We start from the raw sequence: 20,982 nt of genomic DNA on the forward strand, positions 1-20,982 counted from the left end.
TAAAATTTATCCACCTAAGAGAACACAACAAATAAATAGGAATTAGTGTGCTGAAGGATCCCTATAGCTAATCAATATAGTATCTGAGATAAATGTTCAAAGGTTTCCAGGGGGAACTTTACCATATATACTAATACATGGGCCCTAGAGTTTAAGTTCTAGAGCATAATTTTAACTTATAGTTTAACCTAAACATGAAGAGGTCGTTTATCAAAGAATTAAAAGTACAGGTTGGAATCGTAACTGTGCTGTCATATCTCAGTGCTGTCACTTAACTAGATATTATTTTATATAATATTTGAGCATCACTTATTCATTTTTTGTCTAATTCAAAGAGTTGATCTGAGTATTAGATAGTAGGAAGGTAAAGAAATTAGTATGGTACTAGATATAATTCATATATTAATAAGAATTAAGGTAACTTACTCTTCTCTATACCACTGTGTAAAATAATTTATCTTAATAGTCTTATGGGGAAGATATATTAAACAATATTATTTGCATTTTATGGATGACAAACCATACATTCACAAAGATTCGGTGACTTATTTAAATACTAATGGGTGTTTACAGATGAGAATGTATAAGGTAGGATTTAATTCAATTTTTTAACACTATATCTTTTATTCCTTTTTACTTCATTATGTTATTTCTTATTAAAATTACATTTGATTTGATTATAGAATCCACATCTTCATCAACCAGTCTTGGAAACTGATCTGTATGGTCCTCTGAAACACAGTGTTTTCAATTTATAAGAAAGGTGATATTTGTTTTACATAGATATATGGTAGATATATAGATAGACACTTAGATAGATAGATAGATAGATAGATACACACACACATACACACACACACACACATTTTCTATCATGAACTTTGTTTAGATTTTCAAATGTATTCATCCTGAAGTAGAGGGATACATATCCTGTACTTCAACAGCACATATACTTCAATCATATTAATTTGTGATTACTATAGGAAGTGGGCTCAAACATTTGTAGGCCATTACAATTCAAGTTCTACTCCCTGTTTTTCAGCTGAGATAACACATAAACTTTCTAACACAGGCCCATAAGGAACTCTCTTCTAAGGGCATGAAGAGTTCACTTTTGGGAATCCCTGGAGATTCAGGCTCATTATGTTTAGAATAGATTCAAACCTAGGCTGAAATGCCATATGTTCACTTCAGTAACTATATCACAAAACCTATTTTGAATATGTTCATAGAAATACCATCAAATGAAAAATTAGATTTCTGCATTCTGAATTTAAAACAGAAATAAATGTTTAATGTAATGGAATGATCAAAATTGCATTAACAGAATATTAATAGCTTGAAGTAGAAAAGATATGATTGACTATTTTATCTGATTAATTGTGGGGTTTTGTTTTGTTTTGTTTTTCCCTTCCTTTAAAAAAAATGGGTTCAAAAAGTTCCTGCTCAACTTTCAAAATTACTCAGGAACTTATGCCCTTTGTGGGTTATTCATTCTTGTCCTTTTTCCTGCTGCTTCTATCTCAGTCATTCTTCCAGAGGGTGTGCAGAAGAAGGGAAAGGGGGGAATTCTGAAATCAATCAAATATGGATCTTTCCTGTGTAGCATGATAGAAAATTAAAAGTCATTAAGTTTAGTATATATCTGGTTAATTGCTTTTATTTGGAGTATCTTATCTATAACTAATGCAGACATCTAAGTCTTGATAATGATCTTAAACCTATAAGTAATATAGTTTTCAGATTTATTTAATTATAAAACAGATTATTGGTGTCAAAATAAAAATCAAAACTCAAGTGTTTTTAAAATCTTGGGTTAGGCTTTAAGTAGGTTTTAAGTTGGCAATAAAGTATGAAAGCAAATGTTTTTCCCCTGCAATAGATAAGTTTAGAGTCTAAATGTAGCAAACAATTTTGTCATTCTCACACATAGAGCCTAACAAGAATAAGAGCAACATTGATCCTTATGATCATAAATGAAAGGCAAACCTGAGTGTAAGACATTTATATAACATATAAACTGTTTTTAAATCTTACTTTCTGAATATATTTATTTAATGTGTTATAATTTTTACCTGTCCTCATCCATTCTCTCACCTAAATCTTCAGTCTAAATATCATCCATAAAAATACATTTATATTCAATGATCTACATGATAATTTATTTAGCTATTTTAGGACATGTAGCTCTCCTTAATACCTAGCATTTTAGATTATATAATGTCTGAAATGAAATGATACTCAAAAAATAATAAGACATGGTACTTGCTTGTAAGTTGAAGATTCACTGATTTACCATCTTATTGTATATTTGATATTCTCTGATATTTGAGTCGTTAACTATAATAATAAGGTCCCTGAGAGAAATGGGTCATTTCACATATTAGACAAATATTTGAGTACTTATTCTGTTAAGAACTGTACTAAATATTGGGGATATAGGAGCTCCTGGGTGGCTCAGTTGGTTAAGCATCCGACTTCGGCTCAGGTCATGATCTCACAGTTCGTGAGTTCAAGCCCTGCGTCGGACTCTGTGCCGACAGCTCAGTGCCTGGAGCCTGCTTCAGAATCTGTGTCTCCCTCTCTCTCTTCCCCTCCCCCACTCATTTTCCCTCTCTCTCGCTCTCTCTCTCTCAAAAATAAACATTAAAAAAATATTGGGGATATAGCATGAAAAAGAAGGACACATTTTCTTCATTTGTGGAGCTTATATATTCTATCAGAGAAATTTGTATAATAAAACAAAGATAATTAATAGAAATATAAATGTATAAAATTATATAGTATCTTAGCAGTGAGAAATGCTATGGGAAAAGATAATTAGAGCAGAATAAAAAGGATCAGAAATACCTGGGAATGTCCAAGTTAACCAGGGTGATTAGGGTAAGCCTCACTGATTGGGAAGATGGCATTTGAGCAAGGACTTGAAACTGAGAGAGATAGAGACACATATGACTGGATGTCTGAGGGTGGAAAGTAAGAGCCTTTCAGGCACAGGGAATAAATAGTGAAAATTCTATAAGGCCTGAGTATGCCTGGTGTATTCTAGAAATAGCAAGGAGTCCAGAGTGGTTAAAACACAGCCAGGAAGAGTAAAGTAGCAAAACATTAAGTCAGAGGGATAATAAGGTTGTGTATGTGGGTGGGCAGATGAGGGTGTCAACTCATTTGGGACTTCTTAAGCCATTGCAAGGACTTTGGTTCTTACTCTGAATGAAATAAAGTGACATTGAAGGACATGAGTGTATTATGATCTAATTTATAATTTAAGAGGATCACTTTGGTTCCCGAGTAAGGTGGCCTTTGTAAGAGGGAGGACAACTGGAGGCTGTATAGTAAAACATGAAAAGAGTTGATGGTGGTCTACTTCTGGGTGAAAGTAGTGGAAGGAGAGAGAAATGAATGGAGCCTGAATGTATTTTGAATGTAAGACTAATAGGATTTCCTGATAGATTAGATCTGGAGTATGAAAAAAAAAGGGGGGGGGGAAATCAAGGATGACTGTAGGCTTTTTTGCCTCAAGCAACTTGGATGAGGGGTTGCCTTTAACTTAGAAAAAGCAATATGTGAAGTAGGCTTTGAAGACAAGATAAACAGTTCATTTTTTGGACATGTGTAATTTGAGACTTCTAAGAGGAGAAGTCAGGTAGTTGTTTTTTATGAATCTAGAGTTTAGGAGAGAGGTCTAGACTGTAGGTAAAAAAACTGGGGATCCATGATTACATAGATAGTATTTAACCATGAGACAAAATATGAACACCAGTGATGTGAGTGAGATAATGAAGAAAAGAGGACCAAGAACCAAACCATGAAGGACTCCAAAATGAGGATAGGGAGAAGAGGAAGAATCAACATAGGAGACTGAACAAGATCAATCTGACAGATGGGACAGATAATTAGTAAGTATTGACTTCTAAAAGCCAAATGAAGTAAACGTATCAAGTAGGAAGAAGTGATCAGTTGTTTGAAATGATGCTGATAGGTCAAGTGAAATGCTGACCAAAAACTGCCTGTAGATTTAGTAATGAAGAAATCAGGGTGATCTTGACTGGAATGATGTTGTTGGAGTAGTGGGCTTGAAGATAAGAGTGGTTTGAGAGAGGAAGAGGAACAAAATTGTAGATAGAGAATACAGACAACCCCACCTAGTGCTTTTGCTACAAGCAGGGGGAGGGGGAGTCATTCAGGAAAGAGGAGCTAAGAAGTTTTGTTTAGAATGGAAAAATAACAGCATGTGCATACACCAATTAGAGTAAACAAGCAGAAAAAAACCTTGATTATGTAGTAGAAAGTAAGGAGAATTGTTGGAGTGATATCCATGGGTAGGCAAGAGAGGCTGGTTATTCAGTGGCTTCAGAGAGGAACAGGAATAGTTCATCTGTACTAATGGGCAGGAATCAGAGAATACGAGTGCAGATGCTTGTAGATGGGTAGATATGATGGTAAGTGTCTGGGGGAAGTTATCATCCGAGAGCTTTGATTTTCTCAGTGGAGTAGAATCAGTAGCCACAAAGATAGGAGAGAAGGTATGAGAGTTTGAAGAAAGAGTAAAACAAATGAAATAATCACAAGAAGAGGAGAGGCAATGGATTAAGGAAGTAAAACGTGACTTTGGAGAAGTGTTAAGGCTGCATTTCAGATTTTCGATCATGAATTTAAAGTGATATCAGTGTGATTGAATGTTTTTTCCAGATCCTTTTAGCAATAGGTAGAGAGTTGGGTTCAACCAGGTTTGTAATTTTACCGAGCAAGCACAGTGATATAAAAGGAGGAAAGGTGTCAAGGGTATCATTTGACAAGTGACCACAGAATCCAAGGCCATGTAAAGAGGGAAAAAGAAAATATATGAACAAAAAGGCAAAGCTGGACAGATATGTCAGAATATTAATAGATTGGTGGTTCTGACAGGGCTAAATCATGTTTTGAGCTATAAGAGAAAGTCATTTGGAAAAATAGGAGGATGGAGTTAGAGAGTGAGATTCATCAGTTGACATGAATTTCTTAATATTCCTGACAGTACCTAGATCAGACCTAGGAAAACAATGAAAAGTCAGTAAGTGTTTATTAAATTGGATCTAATTATATCTTCACATCAATACCTTGAAGCAATGAACTAAAATACTTTACAAATATGGAAAGAAACTTGATTTTAGTCAGAGGGCTTAGATTGAAAGGTATCTCTTTCTATTAAAACATAAAATTGGGGTGCCTGGGTGGCTTGTTGGTTAAGTGTCCGACTTCGGCTCAGGTCGTGATCTTGTGGCTCCTGAATTTGAGCTCTACGTCTGTCTCTGTGCTGACAGCTCGGAGTCTGAAGCCTGCTTTGAGTTCTGTGTCGCCCTCTCTCTCTGCAATCCCCCCACCCCCACTCATGCTATGTCTGTCTCTAAGATAAATATTTAGAAAAAAACATAAAAGACTTCCTACAAATACCAAATTTGGAATGATTTAGTGTTCTCTAATGCATTAAAATTTATGTTTATTACTGGGGTGCTTGGATGGCTCAGTCAGTTAAGCATCCGACTCTTCATTTTGGCTCAGGTCATGATCTCGTGGTTTGTGAGATCGAGCCCTGCATTGGACTCTACATTAACAGTGTGGATGGAGCCTGTTTGGGATTCTCTCTCTCCCTCTCTCTGTCCTGCTCACACTTGCTCATTCTCTCTCTCCCTCTCTCTCTCTCCCTCACTCTCTCTCCCTCTCTCTCAAAATAAATGAAATAAACTTTTTTTTTTAAAAAAAGAAGACCCTCTTTAATAAACAAATTTATTTTTGTTGCTTATAATTTTTGTATGAATTAGTATGCATGATAGTAGTTGTGGATAGTGCATGTTGAAAAACCTCCTTACTGAATTTCACAGATATCATCAGTCTAAATGGTTCACTATGTGATATAAGTGCCATATGCTGATAAAAGACAAAAACTTTAATGTCTTGTATAAAATAAAGGAAGAAAATAAATTTAGAAAATTTTAATATTTTTACATGCTATTTTGTGATACCGATTTTTATAATTGCTATTTTGTTTTCAATTTTGAGAAGGCAGGCAGGCTATTTATATATCTAGTAAATTGGATTAGATTTAGGAGCAGATAAAAATGAATTTTTTGAGGACAAGTTTTAAGCACCTTGCTTTATTTCATATTTATAACAATTTTATAAAGTGGCTTATTACTCCCATTTAACTAAAGAAGAAACTGAGGCTTGCGGGGGAAGCCAGGATTTGAAACAAGGCCAACCTTATTCCAAATACTATCAAATTTTATCTATGTTAAGCTGCCTCCATCAAATCTAGGGTTTAAACTACTTTGGGGATAAGTCTTAGCTACCCAAGATTCATAAGGTAGCATTTAGAACAAAGCACTATATATTTCATTTGTTCCATACATACTGTCTATGTCAACTACAAACAAACTAAACTTTCTGGAACTCTGAATTTAGTGCACTTTCATGATTGACTACGTAGCATTCTTACATGGTGGCATAGTAAACTGCATTTGTTGTATAATTACCTTCAGTCAAATTTCAGATGGTATCAACTTCCTGAAACTTTAAGTATAGTGCTCAAGAATAAAGTTCCCTATCTCTGAATTTAACATATCTGCAACAAGTGCTATAAACCTAGTTCAGAATGTTTGTATTCCTTATATACCATTCAACTGACAGTTATTAGAAGGAACAAATAGGAAGGGGTGCCAGTATGAATAAATTATAACTGATAATCTGATAATAGAAGGGATGATAGGAAAAACTACAAAATTAATAACAGAACTATTCAAGTCTATCCTTCTTATCTTTCTTAGAGGCAAGCAGCTACACATATCAAAAATAAAAGTTCAATAAGACAGCCCATGATGAACTCAAATCAACCTGGAAAATTTAAATTGCATTAATTACACCAATTTAAAGAAGATAATGCAATATGAAACATCCTTGGAACAATTTCCAACCAGAATGATTAAATAAAATTAAATATTTTGATATATAGAAGGATAAATTATAATTTTATTTTGGAAAATTAGTTTGTATATAAACCCTCATTCCCCAAAGATATTTGGTAAATGAGGCAATACTCCACTGAGTAGGAAGCAATGATTATAGGGAGATTTCAGAGGGAGCAATCTACTGCATGAGAAAGGAAACACATTCAGGAATTAGATTAGTAAATTTATGAGAAACTGTATAGGCAAGTTACACCTTAAAAGAAAGAGAGAGAAAAAAACAAGAAGAATAAACAGACTGGAATGGTTTGCTTTACCTCTAACCACTCTGGTGAAGAGAATGGAGAACTCGGTAGGAAGGTAAGCAAGGATAATCAAAAAGTCTCCTGCAAGACTATGTCTATTTTAGTGGTATTATGAAGAGAAAAACCAAATGGAGGTACGCTAATGAATAATTCGAGACAGTCATGCAACTGATTCTGCCTTAGGGACATGTCTGGCAAACATTTTGAGAAGTCTCTGTGACCTTGACCAACAATGAGTTGATTCACAGAGGAATAAATCTGACATAGATAAAATGAGTTAAAGAGTGATACCTGATTCCCTCTCTCCCTTTCTCTATTTCAAAAATAAGCACATTGAAAAACAAACATTCATAACAGTGAAATGAACTGTTTCATAATCTAACTTCATAGTCGATCGATGAATTCTTCCTTCATTATCAATCAACCACTTCATTGAGCACTTACTGCCTGCACATTGATGTGGCCACTGAGGATGGAGAAGGAGTGTATGGTATAGCAGTTATTGTTCTCAAGGAGTTTATACTGATGCGGGGAGGGAGTCAGAGTAGTAGAGAGAGGGCTCACATGCTTCATTATCAGTTCAATTTTTTTCTCTTACAATTTTCCAGGATTTACAAAGACACAGAAAACAGGTTAATCACTCAGCTCAGAAAAGGCTCTGCTGTTACTCAAGGAAAAGTTATCAGTTTAGGTGACAGAACAGACCTCAGAATGATGAGAAGGTGAGGGTAATTCCTTTTTAAAAATATATATTATGTTACCCGATTGTAAACTCCATACCCCGTGGAGTAAATCCAGATAATACACATAAGCATTGCTTGTTGATTTTATTTCCTGACGAAGACGTCAGAAAAAGTTCAAAGTCCTGGCATCAGGCTGAGAGGGTGACAAGGACACAGGCCTGGTATTTGTTGCCATCATATTCTCTAATGGAAATACAGGGAGTCAATCCTCAGTTTATTTTAACACTGTAATCTTGCGTAGAAATGGGCTTTGTAGAAAGGAAACCTGTTTTAGAGTAAGGCAAGTGCTAGTGATTTTCAGATAAATAACACATTGAGAGTGTTGTGAGCGAGCCATTTAATAGGGCAAAATAATATGCTTTACTCTAAACAAATGGTCCAATGATTTGCCAAACACCAAAAAGCATATTTATTGTTAATTGAGAACAACTGCATGGTAACATATTCTCCCCAGCTCATAATAAAGCATCCCAAAATAGACTTCCCTAAGAATTTATATACATACTTCTTGAATCTCTTTCTCTTATGCTGAAAATTTTAAAGATTTTTATCATATAATTGGCTGCTCATTTCTTCTTTTTCTAGTGTGTTTGAGAGAAACTCACTCTCATAGAAAGTTGAGGATATTATTTGTCCTTAGTGTTTTGCATGCATTTAGGGAAAGGGTGGAATAATTGGCAAGTTAGTAAAACACATAATAATGCCTTCAACTCTGATTGCCTTTCATTTTAACTAACAATAGTGATTTTGCCCACTATGATGCTGTTCAAATCTCTTCTTGCATAGAAATGTTTTAGAGGATGAGAGAAAAATCACTTAATTGCTGCAGAATTAGGAAGGGCTTTCATGTTAATTCATTTTCATTAAAGTCGTTAAATTATAGCATCAGTCTCTCTGAAGCTATGATAAATCAACATCAGACTTAAAACTGAACCACTGCCTAATTAAACCTTATCATTCATTGTCTTGCTTTACCATATAAAACAATTTACTCCATTATGACCATGTATCAGCTCTACAAAAAGGCATAGACTATTTATTCAGAGATCACAATATCATAAAATGTGTTTATCTCTGATAAACAGGATTTTTATTTTACTACTGAATTAAGATCTAACGAATAAATAATAAAAAATCCATTGGCATGGAAAGTGATGCATTTACCCATGGATTGCTGCATGTAGTTTTGGTAACAAAAAGACTTAAGAGAGGAAGGGTGATTTAAATGCAGCATGAATGTTTATTTACTTGTCTCTCTCCCCTCTCTGTGTCTTTATATATGTATCTATCTATATCTATATCATCTATATCTATATCTATATCTATATCTATATCTATATCTATATCTAATCATCTTATGTAATTATATTATTAGTAGATCCTTAGTGTGTACTCAATAACCAGAGAATATGTATTTTTTTAAAGTTTATTTATTTTTTTAAGACAGAGAGAGACAGAGTGCAAGCAGGGGGAGGGGCAGAGAGAGAGGGAGTCACAGAATCCGAAGCAGGCTCTAGGATCTGAGCTGCCAGCAAAGAGCCCGATGTAGGGCTCGAACTCACAAGCCCAACCAACTGAGCCACCCAGGCGCCCCAAATATGTATTTTTATTACAAACAAAAACAAATTTTTAAAAAATTGACAATACACTTGGCCACAATGTGAAAGTCAATAACGAGAAATCAGTATCATCTAGACCATGTAGTCTGCAATATAGTTCAATAAGAATAATGTGATGACTAAAAAAGTCTCAAATATGTTAGAATACTGAAAATAACTGAGTAAATCCTAAGAAAGGAGGAGAATGACAAACATTGCTGCAGTTGGAAATAGAAAAGTAAAAATCAATGATGGAAAATAAACAAGCCAACCAATAGAGAAACTAACATGCCAAAGAGTATTATTTGAAAAGTTAGTAAAGTAGAAAAACTTCTGGCAGGATGGATGATTAAAAAAAAAAAAAAAAAAGTAAAAGACATGGGATGCCTGGGTGGCTCAGTCAGTTAAGCATCGGACTTTGGCTCAGGTCATGATCTTGTGGTTTGTGAGTTCAGGCCACAAGGTTTGTGAGTTTCAGTCTCTGTGCTGACAGCTCAGAGCCTGGAGCCTGCTTTGGATTCTGTGTCTCTCCCTCTCTCTGCCCCTCCCAGTCTCATGCTCTGTCTTTCAATAAATAAATGTATGTTTAATTTTTTTTTTTTTAAAGTAAAAGATGTCATGAGTAAACAGTATTAGAAATACAAAGGAACAAATGGCCACTGATACGGTAGAGATTTATGAAACACATAAGAGAAGCCTATGGGTGATGTTTGACAATAAAATTGAGTATCTAAATGATGGGATAGGTGATTTCCTTGGAAATTATAACTTATTAAAAAATGACTCAAAATATATAAACATATAAAGGGTAGGAAAGAAAAACCTGTCACATGCAGAAAATATAATTTTATACATAAGAAATTCAAAAGAATCTAGTGGTTATGTATGAGAACTTACAATTCAGCACCATTGTTGAATGTAAGATTAAAATATGAAAATTAATAATGTTTCCATATAACGTGAACTAAAGCTGTAAAAATCACTTTTTAAAAATGAATACAATATAAACTAGCAACTTAAACTGCTTAGAGATAACTCTTGACAAAATGTGTGAAAGTCTCTCTTGAAGGAAATCACAAAACCTTATTGAAAGACACAAAATAAGACTTAAATAAAGCTAAAGTTACATAGTATGCTCATAGATTACAATAGTTACTGTCACAAACATATCAATTCTTCCCAAATTAATCTTTAATCCAAGCCGATTTAAAAATGCCAATAAATTGTCTACAAATTTCAAGAAGTTAAAACTAAAATTCATATGGAAGAGTTGAATACCAAGAATATCAAGACACTCTTGAAAAGGAAAAAATGAGGTCTTGGATTATCAGATATTGAAACTTAATATTAGTTATAGTGATCATGAAAATGTGATATTGGCACAGGAACAGGCAAGTGGGCTGACAGGGCAGGGATGAATTTGGAAAAAATATCTTTCATATGTAAAAGAGGTTGAATTAAAAATTAATGAGGAAACAAGGGATGATGTAATAAATGTTGCTGGACCAATTAATCATCTTACTCATATGGAAAAAATAAGTTTTGATTATATACAGCATAGGAAAATAAGTTGCAAATGGATTAAGGGCCTCAATGTGAAAAGAAAAACTAATACTTTTGGAAGAAAATATAGAGAAATATATTTATGATATTAAAGTAGGAAAGAAGTTCTTAAATAAGCTTTAAAAATACAGACTATAAAGGAAAGAGTGACAAATTTTATTACATTGAAATTGGCAACTTCTCCATGACAAATGGCATCCTAAGCAAAGTGAAAAGACAAACCACAAATTGGGAGATAATATTTGTAGCCCATTTAACTAACAAGGAAAAAGTGTTCACAGTAAATAGATCTTTTGAATCACCAGGAACCTAACAGACAAACAATAAAAGAAATAAAATGGGCCAAAATGAAAATGTGCCAAAAAGACAATTTGTAAAGAAAGAATCTACAGTTGCCAATAAAAAGAAACTTAAAAATGCCAACTTCACTGGTGATTTTGGAAATACAAATGACCAACCTGCCCTTATATATTCATCTGATTAGCCAACACTTAAAATATCTAATAATCCCAAATGTTGGCAAGAACATTAACAGTGGGAATATTGATACTTTAGCTACTATCATTACATGTACATTGATCATTTAAGGACAAATTTCAGAAACATACGTGGAATGAAATACTTGTAGGCATTCAATGTAAAAATCCATTCTTTCCTTCAACTCCCATATGCATTCAGTTACCAAATCTTGCCAAATTATCTCCTCAATGCACATGGAGGAAACATGTCTGTTTCCTTCTCACCTTTCCCATTGTTACAATCTTAATTTAGTCCCTTTGTCTCTTTGCTAGACTACTTAAGTAGCCTTCTAATTGGTCTCCCTATCCCCACTATTCCCACCACCATTACCAAACTCATCCTTCACAAAGTAGCGTTAGCACTCTTTCTAAATTGCAGATATGGCTAGGTTATTCTCCTATTTAATGTACTTCAGTTGACATAGGCTACAATGTAGATTCTCTAATGTAACAGTGAAATTCTCACAGTGCAGGTTAGGGTAGATGACATTTGGTTTTAAATACAATGTTTGGGGTGTTTGTGAAACGTATTATGGCTATGTTCAGCCTGCAGTTGGCTATACCAATCTGAAGCTCAAGGAAGAGACGAAAGCTTGACACAAAGTAGTCATTATTCCAGAGAGCAAAGATATTAAATATATTATTACATGTCAGGTTAGTGCTGATTTTAGTAGTTATTCATTATGTATTACAGTGCCATTTCCATCTTTTCCAGCACTCAGTTACATTTAACAGTTCCCCAGGACAACAGGTGGGGACCCTATTCTATGTAGGTCCCTAATGGAATATAATATAAATATACAAGTATATATTTGTTAAAAAATGCTTCTGTATAATGTTTATTTATTTGCCAAATATTTATTGAGCACCTGCCATAGTTGCTGGCCTTTGTTTTAGCAGCTCCAAATACAGAAATGAATAAGATAGTGCCTGATTTCAAGAGTTGCATAATATAATCATATATATAAGGGTATACAGAAATTAAACAGTGAGATAAGTTCAAAATAAAAATACATACAAAGCATAAAGTTATCACAGATGAATGAACAATTAATTCCCTCTGTGTATAAAGATCAGGAATGTATCTCAGAATAAATCACATCTGAAATGTCTCTTAAAGGTGATGAGGACTCTGGTTGAGGAGTTACAGCAGTGGGAAGGAAGGAATATTTTGGGCAGACAAAATAGTATTGTTTCCTTGTGTCATGAGTAGCCAGCCTGATGCATTTGGGAACAACAATCTGGCATTACCTGAGGATGAAATGCAAGGGGATATGGGTCCTTTGGAGTTGTGGTTAGAGAGGTAGATGAAAGCTATTCACACAAATAGTGTAGGTATGTTTTCTATACACATTAGTTCACTTATCTAATGTTTTAATATAAAAGAGTAATTTTAAATGATGGAAGTTAAACAGTGAACAGGATTTCAAGTGGCAGAAATAGATGTGAAAAGTAAAGATTAGGGGCCACATGGACAATTAAAATCAGATTTAACCTCAGCTTCCGAGTGAATTAGTTTTGTCATAAAAGGCCACATATCAAATTCAAGCACATTTCAAGCAAATTTTTACCTAGATTGACTAGTACTTAAGTGAGTCCCTGCCTCAAATTAATCATTCTACTGTCTGTACCTAAATGCCAATGCAGATTATAGTCTCTCATGCCTTGACTCTTCCACCAGGACTATTCCAACCTTGTCAACGGTGATGCTGACACTGCCCTTGCTTTTTCCTATCTAGTCTTTTTTCCCTTGACAGATTCCCAAAGGATGAGTTATGGCTCTTAAGTAACTATCTAGATCTCTGCCACAGATTTCAGGATAGCTTTTTTAGGTACAATTTTGTGAAAGTATTGATGTGTCAAAATCTTTTACTGTTTGTGTAACTTCTAGCAATGGCTGATATATCATCGTGTTCCTCAAACCTTTTGTGCTGCTAACTTTGCAGATTATTTTGCCATGTCTAGCATGTATTTTTGCATAAATATTTCCAGAACATAGAGACCATAAGCACAGCAAAAATTCCCTAATAATATTCACAAGGACTTCTAAGGATGCTCGCAGAGTTCTTTCTGAATTGAGGACATACAACTCTCAATTCACTTCCTGGCAACAAAAATGTCTTGATGCAAGAGGGCCACTAGGAGATAATTATAAAAATAACATATTTCTTAGGAATTTCATGTTTATATTTAGAAAAGTTTTTTTCTAATCCTCTTAAAAAATAAATAGATATTTATTTACTCAGAATACTCAGCTAAAGCTGACTGAAGATCAAGGGATGCATTATATTTGTCCATATAATATTTTTCATAAATTGTAATTTCAAAATAGAACTTGGTGTGTTAATATATGTAAATATATAAGCAATATATATGTACCAAAATATCAATCCACACAAATATGTGGCCTATAAATCTATTCTTAATAAAGGTAGATGTAATGTCATCTTTCAATGGATCTAAATTTAGTTGCTATTCTAAACATGTGGTCCTTTTAGAATTGTCTTCCTGAAAACCCTCCAAGTGGTAAGTCAGGTTGGTGTAGATGTGTGTGTCCCCGTTTGCATACTGTTTTCTTCAAATGAAATGTTCTCACTTCCTCAATCCATAGCCTTTATTGAATAATTCCCTAATAATAAAATAGTCTTAATTTTCTAAGAATTTATCATTGTAACTTGTGCCATATACTTAAGCATCTCATTGTACAGCCTCATGATATTTATTTATAGGTGTTAGTCCTATTTACCTAGTGACACTGTAAATGTCTCCATGACTCTTAGACTCATAGACTTGAAGAAATCACTAGCAATTCACACTGGTACTATCAACAAGTGTTCCATGTTCCAAAAGGAACATTCATTCATGAATTCAATCAATAATATTTATCAAGCTTCTATAGTATGCCACACACTGTTTTAGGCAATAAAGATATACCAGTGACTAGAACAACAAAATTGGAACATTACTGAATTTAATTCTAGTAAATGGGACTCTAGACAATATATAAACAATTTAAATATGTAGTATGTCAGTTTCTCATAAATAGTATAAAGAAAATGAAACAGGGAAAGGAAATAGAGTGTGTATCTAGTGGATAATAACAGTAGGATCTTAATTTTAAATGGGATGTTCCAGAGTTTCTTAGGTATGCTATGTTTACATGTGATCAAGAGATTTTTCTGGTGGTCTTTAATGACACATTAAGATCCTTATGTACCTAGAATGTCAAACCAGTCTTACCTAGCTGCTGCTGCTTCTTTTTTTTTTAGTATGCTTGTTAGTTTTTCCTTTATTTTTTGTTTCCTTTTTTTAAAAAAACACTTTATTGATGTATAACTGATACACAAAGAACTGCACATATTGAATATATACAACATAATGACTTTGCACATATGCAAATACCAGTGATAACATCACCACAAACAAGGTAATAGATCTATCCAAAACATCTCAGAGTTTCCTTGTGTCTCCATATTTTTTGTGTGTAAGAACATTTAATATGAGATTTACCTTCTGAAAAATTTTTGAATTGCACAACATTGTATTGTTAACTATACACACCACGTTGTAAAGTGGATCTCTATAATTTACTCATCCAGCATAAATGAAATTTTACAGCTACTGAATAACAACTTCTATTTGTCCTGTCTGGGCTTAGGTATCATTTCTTAGGGTAAATTTCCCTAACCACACCAACTGGATTTAGTCTACTAGTATACATGCCCTTCACATCCAACGTATCTTCACACTAATTGTTTATTTAATCATCCATAATTACTTGTCTAATGTCTAATGCATCCATTAAAATGTAAGTTTCATGAAGGGAGGGACTTGTTTTGTTTACGCCTGTTCCTTTGGCACCAAACATACTTCCTGAAAAAAAAAAAAAAAGCAACACGCACATGTACACACACACACACACACACACACACACACATACATGCACACATACATACACACACACAAGTTTAGCCAACTTGTTTAATGATTGAGGGTAATGTTTTACATCCTCATAGTGCCTGGACATAACCCTTTTGACTAATCTTTCTTTTATTCTAGTAAAATAAGGAGCCAAGTTAATTGGGAAGATTTATGAATATATGAGAACACAGGAAATCCCACAAACATTTAAAGGAAAATGTCATCAACATGAACATCAACATTAGCATCAGCATTAACAACATCACCACACATGTGAGTTTGGCCAGAATATAACAAATACTACTAAGCACTTATTATTTCCCAGCCACTGCTCAAGACATCTGAGATAGATATATCAGTGACCAAAACAGAAAAATCCCTCCTGCCTAATAACAGAATTTACAATCTGAGGCAGGAAAAGATAGGCAGTAACCATAATAAGTAAGTGAATTCTATAATACTGAGAAGATGGTCAGTGTTATGTGGAAACATGGAGCAAAGTAAGGGAAATTGGGAGTCAATTCCAAGTACAGTGAATAGGTACACCTCATTGAACATGTAGGAAAAAATTTTACTCTGATTATGAGGAAAATAAATGGTGTAAAGATAGTAAAATGTTCTGCAAAAGATTACATCACATATCTGAATACAGGGGGAAATAAGGCCTGAGTGAGCCAGAGATATTAATAAGTGGAGGGGAGAGAGGTTTTCTGTCTTTGATTTATAGTTTAAGATTTAACGTTTCAACAAAATTAACTTGGAGTTAAAACAAAATCACATAAAAAGTGTTATATCATTTGCTAATAGAAAACAAAGCATGTCTTCATATAAAAATTCAAATTATTTAGAGATAAGATGAGAATCTTACCATTTTTACTGATGTCGAGTTCTTTAAGATTAACTAAACTAGCAATAGTGGTTGGCAGATTTGAAAGATCATTATCAGGAATGCTTAGTTTTCTTAGAGCTTGACAGTTGAACAATTGCTGTAAAAAAAATAATGATTAATTAGATTTCAATTTGGTTAAATCCATTCATACATAAACTCAGCAACAAAATTCAAATCACCATCTTTATAAATGGGGTAATAAAAGGACCAGCTGCAAGAGTCTCACCTTCTTCAACACTCATATTCTCAATTCTTTTCAGAATGCTTCATTTTCCATCTCCATGTTAGTGCCTCACTATTCTCTGCTATCCAAATTCAAAACACAAGGGATTCTGTTTCTTCCCCTACTGTTTACTATTAATGTTCAATTTGCCACTGATCCTATTGATTTTTTTTCTTTCAAATATGTTCTGGAGTTGTCCCTTCCTTTCTATTCCCACAGCTACCAGGGTAACCTCAATTCTCTTTCTCTGCAACCACGTATTACTTCCATTTAACCATGTTTGACAGTTGTTTATTTGGCATGCAAGTACTGTGATACAATTGAATACACGGGCTCATATTTCTCTGCGTCCCTCCACAGTGCTTCATAAACATCTAGCAAATAAAACATTTAACTTCTTTTTTTTTTATTTAAAAGATTTTTTTTTAATGTTTATTCATTTTTTGAGAGACAGAGTGTGAGCAGGGGAGGGTCAGAGACAGAGGGAGACACAGAATCTGAAGCAGGCTCCAGGCTCTGAGCTGTCAACATGGAGCCCAAAGTGGAGCTTGAACTCACGAACTGCAAGATCACGACCTGAGCCAAAGTTGGACGCTTAACCAACTGAGCCACCCACGTGCCCCAAAACATTTAACTTCTGATATTTAGCTAAAAAAATCACTAGTGATTGGTTCATATCTGCCATCAGTCCAAAGTACTACGTGGAGAAGAGTTAAGTGTTAAAGCAATGGTTCTTACATCCAGCATGGTTTTAATCACTGGTAAATCGAGGTGCTTGTTTCAAATGTGGATTCTTGGGCTTTACCCGAAGAAGTACTGACATGATGGGTCTGGGATGGGGATCAAAATCTGCATTAAAAAACATTTTTTTTAATGTTTTTATTTATTTTTGAGACAGAGAGAGACAGAGCATGAGCAGGGGAGGGGCAGAAACAGAAGAAGACACAGAATCTGAAGCAGGCTCTAGGCTCTGAGCTGTCAGCACAGAGCCCAACGCGGGGCTCGAACTCACAGACCGGGAGATCATGACCTGAGCTGAAGTTGGACACATAACCAACTGAGCCACCCAGGCGCCCCTGCATTTTTTTTTTAAGTTTATTTATTTTTGACAGAGACAGACTGTGAGCATGAGCTGGGGAGAAGCAGAGAGAGAGAGGGAGACACAGAATCCGAAGCAGGCTCCAGGCTCCAAGCTGTCAGCACAGAGCCTCATGTGGAGCTCAAAGTCATGAACTGTGAGATCATGACCTGGGCCGAAGTCAGACGCTTAACCGACTGAGCTACCCAGGTGCCCCTCAAAATCTGCATTTTTAAACAATACACTCTACTGATCTGATTATTTTGATGCGGGTGTTTCCAGTACCATATTTTGGGAAACAATGTTAGGTTTTTTAGCTCTGCCAATCTCATTTTGACCACTCAAGATATGAACAGTTGGGGCAGAATTTTTTATTCATTTCTGGAAGAATTATCTTAATGAGATTTTTTTCTATTTGACATTTCTAATTCTATTTTGCTGAATTTCCACAGATAAAGTGTCTGGTATCCATGACTATGCAATTGGCCCACAGAGCATTTACCTAGTGCTTATTCTTTCATGGAATTAGTTATTTATAGGCAAAAACAATGTAATACATGGTTGTTATTTCTTAATTCATTAGTTTTTTAAAAACTAGATTGCACTGGTTTTTCCTTAAGATAAAACATACAGTTTCTTGCTTTTGGTTGGTCATTTTTGGCTCCTTATAAAGATTATTTCCAATACTTAACATAGTGCTAGAATTTCAAAATGCCATACAGAAGTGTCACTACCTCTTTTTATAAAACCTAAAAAAACAAAAAACCAAAAAACCAAAAAGACAAAAACAAACAAAAGAAAACTTTGATGGATTGTTTTTACTAATTACTAATTTTCCCTTTAAAAAATAGAAAAACAGATGTCTATACTCATGGTAGATGTTAATTTAAATTTTTGCACAGTCTCTATCATTCTGTTAGGACCATTAGGTCCACCCACATGCAATGTGGTTAGTTATACATATAAAGATTTTGGAAATTCAAATGCCTCATGATTGATGTTGGTAAGATGTACTAACAACTCTTTAATCTGATTACTATAACCATTTTATTCAAAATTCGGACAAATTATTTTCAAACAGCTTTTTTTTTAAATTCAAGTTTCATCATCACCACAAAATTCTCAATTTATCTCAAGAATTAATTAGAGGTCCTTGTTTTGTTGAAGATTAATGGACCATATAGTTGCAGGTTAATTTGAGTTTTCTATTCTGCTCTATCAATCTATGTCTGGTTTTATGCCAGTAACATACTGTCTTGATCACTACAGCCTTGTAATATAGCTTGAAGTCTGGAATTGTGATGCCTTCAGCTTTGCTTTTCTTTTTCAAGATTTTTTTGGCTATTTGGGGTCTTTTGTGGTTCCACAAAAATTTTAGGATTATTTTTCTCTACCTATGTGAAAAATGCTGGTGGTATTTTGATAGGAATTGCATTAAATGTGTAGACTACTTTGGATAATATTGACATTTTAATGATATTTGTTCTTCCAATCTGTGAGCACAGCATGTTTTTCCACTTCTTTGTGTCATCTTCAATTTCTTTCTTCAGGATTTTATAGTTTTCAGAGTATAGATCATTTACCTCTTTGGTTAGGTCTATTCTTAAGAGTCTTATGGTTTTTGGTGCAGTTGTTAATGGGATTGATTCCTTGATTTCTCCTTCTGTTGCTTCATTATTGGTGTATAGAAATGCAACAGATTTCTGTATGCTGAATTTGTATCCTGTGACTTTATTCATGTATCAGTTCTGGCAATTTTGCGGGGGGGGGGGGGGTTGGATTTTCTATAACGGAGAGAAGACAGTTTTTAACAAATGATGTTGGTAAAACTGGACAGCAACATGCAAAAGAATGAAACTGGACTACTTCCTTACATCATACACAAAAATAAATTCAAAATGGATTAAAGACCTAAGTGTGAGATAGGAAACCATTAAAATCCTAGAGGAAAACACAGGCAATAACCTTTTTGACACTGGCCATAGCAACTACTTACTAGATATGTTTCCGGAGGCAAAGAAGATAAAAGAAAACATAAATATTGGGACTTCATCAAAATAAAAAGCTTTTCTGCACAGTGAATGAAACAATCAACAAAATTAAAAGGCAACCTTCTGAATAGAAGAAGATATTTCCAAATTACATATATGATAAAGGATTAGAATCTAAAATATGTAAAGAACTTAAAAAACTCAATACCAAAACCCCAAATAATCTAGTTAAAAAATGGGCAGAAGACATAGATAGATATTTTTCCAAAGAAGACATCCAGATGACTAACAGACACATGACAAGATGCTCATCATTCATCATCAGGGAAATACAAATAAAAACTAACAATGAGATATCACCTCACACCTGTTAGAATGGTTAAAATTAACAACATAGGACACAACAGGTGTTGGTGAGGATATGAAGAAAAGGGAACCCTTTAACACTGATGGTGAAAAAATGCAAACTGGTGCAGCCACTCTGGAAAACAGTATGGAGGTTCCCCAAAAAGTTAAAAATCAGGGGCACCTGGGTGGCTCAGTTGGTTAAGTGTCTGACTTTGGCTCAGGTCATGATCTCGTGGTTCCTAAGTTCAAACCCCATGTTGGGCTCTGTGCTGACAGTACAGAGCTTGGAGCTTGCTTCAGATACTATGTTTCACTCTCTGTCCCTCTCCCATTTACACTGTGTCTCTCTCTCAAAAATAAATAAATATTAAAATTTAAAAACAAAAAAGTTAAAAATGAAACTACCCCTATGACCCAGCAATTGCACTACTAGGCATTTACCAAAAGGATACAAAAAATACTAATTTGAAGGGATACATGCACACCAGTGTTTATAGCAACATTATCAACAATAATCAAATTATGGAAAAAGCCCAAATGTCCATCGACTGATGAATGGATAAAGAAGAAGTGGTATATACATACAATATTATTCAACCATAAAAAAATTAAATCTTGCCATTTGCAACAATGTGGATGGAGCAAAGAGACTATTATACTAAGTGAAACAAGTCAGAGAGAGACAAATACCATATGATTTCACTCATACGTGGATATAAGCAACAAAACAAATGAACATGGGGGAAAAAAGAGAGAGGCAAACCAAGAAACAGACTCTTAACTGTAGAGAACAAACTGATGATTACAGGGGAGGTGTGCAGGGGGATGGTTTAAACAGGTGGTGGCTATTATGGAGGGTAGTTG

General features: G+C 34.3%; 1 protein-coding gene across 12 annotated transcripts in view; it reads right to left on the reverse strand.

The window, feature by feature from the left end:
- The window catches only part of LRRC7 (leucine rich repeat containing 7), a 553,063-nt gene that overhangs the window by 293,299 nt on the left and 238,782 nt on the right, over positions 1-20,982 (reverse strand). For all 12 annotated transcript variants that reach the window (XR_008419194.1, XR_008419193.1, XM_019448906.2 and 9 more), the window contains one exon: positions 16,458-16,575. Coding sequence is in view for 10 of the 12 variants with exons in the window: in XM_019448906.2 (XP_019304451.1) it covers positions 16,458-16,575 (118 nt within the window). In the remaining 2 variants the exon portion in view is untranslated. The remainder of the gene's footprint in view (positions 1-16,457; positions 16,576-20,982) is intronic.

This window comes from Panthera pardus, unplaced genomic scaffold (assembly GCF_024362965.1).
Source record: "Panthera pardus isolate Hobbes unplaced genomic scaffold, ASM2436296v1 HiC_scaffold_11, whole genome shotgun sequence".
In the NCBI taxonomy this organism is placed as follows: domain Eukaryota; kingdom Metazoa; phylum Chordata; class Mammalia; order Carnivora; family Felidae; genus Panthera; species Panthera pardus.